This window comes from Bombus vancouverensis, chromosome 6, assembly GCF_051014615.1.
Source record: "Bombus vancouverensis nearcticus chromosome 6, iyBomVanc1_principal, whole genome shotgun sequence".
Classification (NCBI taxonomy): domain Eukaryota; kingdom Metazoa; phylum Arthropoda; class Insecta; order Hymenoptera; family Apidae; genus Bombus; species Bombus vancouverensis.
Genome location: NC_134916.1, coordinates 14,539,437 through 14,546,142, shown reverse-complemented (window position 1 = coordinate 14,546,142; position 6,706 = coordinate 14,539,437). Strand labels below are relative to the sequence as shown.

Sequence of the window (6,706 nt, the reverse complement as noted above, 5' to 3'; positions counted from 1 at the left end):
CTTTTTTGTTCAAGTTATCATTGCCGGTTCCAATTTTAAACTAATAAAGAAGTTTTCCCGATCCTCCCTATATCGATTCTTCAATAAAAATTCCTTCGTGAACGAATGCACCGGATATTCGTATCCTTGAGCTCGTTTCTGACAATCCGACAACCAAGTCGCAACTTCGATCACGCGTTTCATCCTTGGATCCATATCCCTTAATCTCTTCTGCTCTGTGATACGAATTTTACTCTTTAAAACAGCGTTGTACCAACGATAGAAATATTTCCACGCTAAATCCTGTTGCCTCGTCGTCCACGTTAAATCTGTCTTTTCCTCGTAAATCGTATTTTGATTCCTTTTATATTTTATCCTGTTTAAAACGGAATTGAGGAAATTCTTGCTACAGCCTTGCTTTTGTTTCAGGTCCGGATTACTTTTCAATGATACATCCTTATTTCTGTTAGACGTTGCAGCTAAATCCTTTGAGGGGTTTATTCTATCATTCGTATGGATAATACTATTGTCTTGTTGATGGCATTTCGCATTATTTAATTGCAGAAGTCTCAGCAAAAGGTCACCCACGTGCGGCATGCAAGGTCGATTCTTTTCAACTTTAGCCCAAGATCGTCGGTATGATAAAGCACACGGGTTCTTGTAAATCTTGCAAAGTCTTTCCATAACTTCGTATCTAAATCATCAAAACATTTAATTGAACAGACAGAAGTGTTTGTAACAAATTAAGATAATTATTTAGGTACACGATGTTGGCGTGTATGTACCTATTCGCATGATGAATACGTAAGTAATCCCATGTAGTTCGCAATCTGAAAATCGGAGGCGACTGCAATCCCGCCAAAATCGATCTGCACGAGTGAAAATTCCCCATAGCGAGGCACTTTTTGGCAGCGTTCACGAGTCTCGCGACAATTCTACTTCTCATGGGTAATTTTCTCACGCCCAAAATTTCACTGCCAATTAGACAAGAAACGCGATGACTGAATGCTATCCACGCTGCTAAATTAGGCGCGTTCCTGGAGCTCCTTTGAAAGACCAAGATCTCGATCTCCTCGGCGGGAATTCGGACGAAGAGGTCGCGATCTATGAGCGTTAGCTGCGTCGCCAAAATGTCGCTGTTTATATCCCAAATTGTTATTCTGAAGTCCATTCTCAATAATCTTCTTAATTGAACAGTAGTATTATTTTCCTGGTTTTCGAATTTCTGCCTTCTCTTGGATCCATTTCCAGAGAAGATTCGTTCTAGGAAACTGGGTTTTTCCTCAGGAGCAATGGTAGAATCATCTTCGCACTGACACTTTTTTCTTCTCCTAAACAACTTCCTCCTGGTCGGCCGTTCCTTCTCCTGGCGAAAATTTCTCAGATGGTTCAAGTGCAGTCTCAGCTCCCTGTCGCAATACAATTAACACGTTCAACGCGATGACGATCACCGGTGACCGATAAAAGGCTTTTCGTCCCGTGACGTCGCTAATTGTCGTATGATGAATACATAAAATACACATGACTGTAGATATTTATGAAAATTTATATCTTTATAGATATGACCAAGGAAGTGGAACTTAAGCACAAAATTTGTTTCGCCTATCAAATACCACGACGAGTACTCTACTTTGCACATTTTATGTATTTTTGCATAAATGCATAAAAATTCGTGGTCTCTAATAATAGTACAAAATTCATTATGTATCTTATTATCCATTTTAATTTAAAATAATACGAACCGCGTGAGCGCAGAGGCATCTGATATAGACCTCGCGGTAAGCGTGTTGATAAGATGGATTTTCTAATTCAATATTTTCTTTAGTTACTACCTGTAAGCGGCGGAAGCAGGTCTGGGTCGGTACCAGTATTCTGGTGTCCAAAATAACACAACTCGTCCCTTCGCAGTAGTCCCGATCGACCCAAATCTACCAGACTGAAGTTCGGTATACGAAATACTAGCTGCCAATTGTCGACGAGATACAGGAAGTTTCAGTTCCGACTCGACGGGCTGTCGACGAATAGTGACCAGACTGAAAGATCGTCGACCTTGAAGAGTAGTACGTTCTCCAGGTTGTACCGACCAGGGACCAAGGGCGTAAAGAAAATGGGGTGCAGTACAGAGACCGTATCTCCTAAAATGTTTGCAATGTTTCAAGGACTCGCCTCTTTCACCTCTTTCTTTGCCCTCCCACACCTTCACAGCATTCTCCATGAGGACGTAAATATTTTGCACGGTGAATTGCAAAGGGAAGCACTCGGGATCCGTTTGGATTGGACCCAGAACCAACCCTGAATGACACTTCTCTGGAACTCCAAAACCAAATCGAGATATCCTTCGCGCGAGACATTTCTTCTGACTTCTCGACTCTTCTTCTTTCGCGAACGCTTCGTTGTACCAAACGTTCCGTTTCTCCCTGACTTTGTCTTCGAAGATCTTGGCTTGCAAATTACGAGGGCAAGTCTGACAGGTCGCGTAGAATTTGGTCTTATTGTAATATTTGCGATTGTGATCTCTGACAAACAGTACGTCGCAAAGACCATCGTTCTTGCGTCTCTCTGCGAAGCAACGACACGTAGGCCAGCTACGAGACCCTTTCTCGATCTTGCTCGGAGAAAAATCTTTTAATTCGGCCTTAATGTCTTCCAAACTGGCGCCGGCGAATCTTATAGGAACAGGTGTGTACTGACCGTCTACCAGCTCGCTGTAGGATGGTCCGAGGTATAAGTCCTTATGACGCCATGTTGCAGGTGTATAATCACCGGCGCCTCCATAGTGAGTCCATATTCTGTATCCAATTATAGAATGTATTACAATGAAGATTTCTTACAAATGGATAAACATCAAGTAACGAAAGAATCACCTGCACACTGCTCTTCTTCCATCTTTTCTGAGATCATTGCGAAGCTCGATCTCCGAAGAAAGGATGTATAAAGTGGAGCTGCTCGCTGAACTTGCAGCGGTCGTTTCCGATAACGAGCTTCCGTTTGTCTTGTTTGCCAGCAAACTTTCGACTTGCTCGCACCATTTCTTCCAGAAAATGTTTCTTCCTTGTATACCGCCGAGTTCGTAATAGCTTACTCTTCCATCGATGAATCTAATGATATTAGTAGCGGTCAAAGCGCTATTTAATAAGTATCATCTCGTTAGGAAAAGTAGAGAAAGTTGTGAAAGCAGTTCATTTGTATCGAGCATCTCTATTTCATGACTTTTTATTTTTCAGTAAATTTCTACCTTGCCTTCAGGGTTTTGCGATGTCTCCTGTTGAACACGCTCAGACTAACGCATCGTAGAGGATATAGAGAAATCAGTTCGAAGCTCTCGATAGTAGGATCGAGGGTGCGCGGACAGAAAAACCGCGAGTTTCCTTTGAACACGTCAGCAGCCACGATTAACTTGGATGGCGTGAGACCAAGTGAAACTTGTCGAATTCCATGACCGTTTCTGGTGGTTTCGGCAAACGGAGATTCCACGAGGATGACGTCGGAGAAATCAGAGTACTCGGAAGCCAATAACTTTTGAATTCTGTTCTGTTCTTGCTCCAAGTTTCTCGTTCGGTGACGAGATCTGGTTTTACATGCTGGTTGCATAGAGCCGAATTTTTTTTTAAAAGAACGCAAAAGGTAGAATTGTTTAAACGAGTCATCTACGAGATTCAGCACGGCCTTTACGTTTTCTTGAAAGGATGTCCGATTAGTACGACTTCGTTCACAAGAGGTTAATCACTTCTGAACGAATCTGTTATCACGACGTAATTTCTGTCAGGGGGAGTTTGTAATTGTGCCAAATTCCGATAGACCAATAGAATCGGAAGCTTGAAGTTGTATAAAAGTGGAGTAATCGGAAGATTATCAACGTTCAGCCACAATAAAACCTTGGTTATCTGAACTAATGAATATTTGAACCAATTACATTCTATTTGCATAGTGAAACAGGCATGTTTTTGTATTCCTTTTTGCGAATGATCGTGTCTTTCTCTGACCAATGTCTGGACAATCGAGGTTTTACTGTTTTTATCATTTTTATATAGTAATAGGATTATTTTACTAGGGGGAAAAAGAATGTAGAAACGATCTAGTTCCATTAGGTATTATCGTCTTTATTTTTCAGTTCGACGACTCCATCGAGTCTCACGACCTGTACATTAGTCGGCGACGGAGGGAACTCTGTTTAAAGACTCGGGCCTACGTGGTAAAAGGTGTCGCGGCGCCTGTCATTTCGGTTAATTAAGGGTACTTTAGCCGTTTCTTATTCCTTAGACGCTATAATACGATAATAAATAACATATAAAAAAAGACATACAGGTAAAAGACGTAAAAAAGAAGCTCGCCAATAGGGGGAGCGCTCTTTCATCTAGAATAAAAAGTCGATGTAAGTTCAAAGAGCGTGCAAAAATGTACAAAGTGGCAGAGGTACATGGTGGACTCCTAAAACGGTTCGTTTCGACTTTTTTCTTTTTTTTTTTCTTTTTTTTGCTTTTTTTCTTTTATGAACGGAAGCTAACTCTTTATCGATTATTATGTTCGGGGTTCACTTTGATGGTGACTTTGTTGTTGAGAGCGGACGCGAGCTTCTCGACGTTGCTCTGTGGCAACTTTCCCGGTTCCGAGTTCGTTGTCTCGTTGTTGGACACCACTGTGTTTTCAGGGATTGGCTTAATACTTGGCTGTGCCTCCTGAAACAAAACGAACAATTGTTTTTACGAAGTTTGCTCCACTTCACGTTTCTTTAACGTGTTCTTCGTCGCTTTGTAATCACATCTGTTAACGTCAAACGTGCAATTAACGTAATTTGTACCTTTATCGTCTGTTGTTTTGTGGCTGGCGACTTAATTGACTACCTACACTAAGCATCGCGCTTATCAGCCAAACGACATAATGACATTTTACATGTTTCGACCTTCGTTTACCTTTCGAAATTGATAAAACAAAAATTCCACTCACCCCGTCAGTCTTTCTTCTTAAGTTCGATCTTTGTAACGTTGCAGCCAATTCGTTCTGCAATCTCGACACCACTGGCCCATTCGCCAATTCATCCGTGCCGTTTCTATCTGATCGAGACTGCTGCGACAGGAAGTCGAGCTTAGACGGTTGTTTAGCTTCCCCTTCGTAGGCGCCTATCCTAATGGCGACTTTTCCAGGGGCTGGTTTCAAGTTCGGTGCGTTTGCAGCTGCCGGAGATACGGCTGCTTTTGTCATTTCCGGCACGGGACTCGGCGACGTTTCCTTTCCATTCACTTGTGGCTTGTTTCCGGTACCGTGTCGAGGACTTCCGTTCGACGTGACCGTAGAATTATTTTGTATGGGGAAGTAAGTTGGCGGTGGCTTTGGAATCACTGGGTTTGGAGCCTCTTTCAACTTAAACGACTCTATGCTTTGCATCTCCACGGAATCCTCGGCGCTTTTGGTCTTCGAAAGAAGAGGAAGCGGGGGTGGAGCCGGTGGTGCTGGAGGCGCTACAGGCGCTACAGGCGCCGGAGGTGCTGGAGGTGCTGGTGGTGCTGGAGGTGCCGGCGGTATATTGTTTGTCGGCACTGTCGACGTGTTCAATACCCTTTTTTCTTGCTCCTGGTGACAGTTTAATGAGATTAAGATAAGCAATGACAAATTTAGGAATTTATACAGCGCAAAAAGAAGTCGAACGATACATATTTAATTTTATAGATACTATGTTTTAATCTATTCAATCTACCGAAGGTTGTTTCGGAATTTAGTTAAGATTATGAACGTATATATTTAATTTTTTCCACTTTAGGTATTCTAGACGATTCTTCGTTCAAAAATGTAGATTCAATGCTAATCGGTCAGATAAACTTGATAACTAACATTGTAAGGCGTAATAGTAACCAACACGCGACTCCTCCGTTCACCGTTGCTCAGCAAACCGTTCATGTCTTCGGTTTCAAAAGCCTAGCATTTTTCCTTCGATTAACTTTCCTTCGCTAGTAGCAACAGCCGTGGCAGCGGCGCATAACGGTTCAATTTCAACCGTCTTTTTGTAAATCACTTCCGACTCCGTTAACGAACAGCCTTTCGAAGAGCACTCGCACACGGTCGTGGAACTCGAGGTCGCGACGAGAACTAATCTTCGTTGTCGTCGTCGTCGGTACTTTTCGCGAATTACGCGCGTCCACGCGAATTACCAGCTGCGGCGTAACGCCAAGTGCGGCACCGCTTTTTCGTTAATCACAAGCGAACCGCATTTCGCGGTGTTCCGCAGTGGCCACCTTGAAACCAATCGCACGCCACGATTCGAGTCGGTTGAAAACAGTCACGAGCGTAACTCGCGCTCTTATGTAAGCTCTATTATTTTACACGTTGCAATTCGAAGGAAATCAACGTGCAACGTCGACCAACATAAGGAAAAATCCTTGCGACAGACGATCGCGTCCACTTGTGTTCGAACGAGCCGGCAACCAACGATCGACTGTTCCGCTACCGTCGAACGTCCGTTTAACAGCACCGATCACCCGCCGATAAGTCGATTATGTAATGAGTCATCGATTCTACGATAATTCACGCGTTTCTAGGAAGCGCAGAAACGTCGCGAGGTAGTAATAATTCACTCGAGTCTTTCTACAGAGAAATTGTTGTAGAGGACAATCGATGATCGGTCGATTAGTAGATCGTTAATTAGCGGAATCGTTGCAGCGAACAAAGCCGATTTAGAAAGCACTAGCTGCTTCCCCCGCACGAATACTTCTATCGTATCGTAATCAGTTGTCAG

General features: G+C 43.0%; 2 protein-coding genes across 3 annotated transcripts in view; both read right to left on the bottom strand.

Annotated features, from left to right (window-relative positions):
• Window positions 1-9: 9 nt before the first annotated feature.
• Window positions 10-3,852, bottom strand: LOC117157707 (uncharacterized). The gene is made up of 5 exons (XM_076619139.1): window positions 3,215-3,852; window positions 2,850-3,077; window positions 1,812-2,768; window positions 765-1,400; window positions 10-673 (listed from the first exon to the last, which is right to left on the bottom strand). Exons 1-5 carry the CDS (start codon window positions 3,568-3,570, stop codon window positions 10-12), a joined length of 2,841 nt encoding a protein of 946 aa, XP_076475254.1. The 5' UTR covers window positions 3,571-3,852.
• A 206-nt stretch (window positions 3,853-4,058) lies between these two features.
• Window positions 4,059-6,706, bottom strand: part of LOC117157703 (uncharacterized) — a 37,361-nt gene continuing 34,713 nt past the window's right edge. Inside the window, exons 13-15 of one of the 2 annotated variants that reach the window (XR_004464310.2) lie at window positions 4,924-5,547; window positions 4,311-4,655; window positions 4,059-4,242 (exon numbers count right to left, since the gene is read on the bottom strand). Coding sequence is in view for 1 of the 2 variants with exons in the window: in XM_033335930.2 (XP_033191821.2) it covers window positions 4,488-4,655; window positions 4,924-5,547 (792 nt within the window). In the remaining variant the exon portion in view is untranslated. Of the gene's footprint in view, window positions 4,656-4,923; window positions 5,548-6,706 lie in introns of both variants that reach the window. The other variant, XM_033335930.2, reaches the window with a different exon arrangement.

Bases quoted from the DNA above. Each gene is read 5' to 3' on its own strand.
- LOC117157707 (XM_076619139.1), bottom strand. From the start codon at position 3,570: ATGCAACCAGCATGTAAAACCAGATCTCGTCACCGAACGAGAAACTTG. The intron at 3,078-3,214 runs GTAGAAATTTAC...TAATATCATTAG, and splicing joins CGCAAAACCCTGAAGGCAAG to ATTCATCGATGGAAGAGTAA. The intron at 2,769-2,849 runs GTGCAGGTGATT...AATTGGATACAG, and splicing joins AAAGATGGAAGAAGAGCAGT to AATATGGACTCACTATGGAG.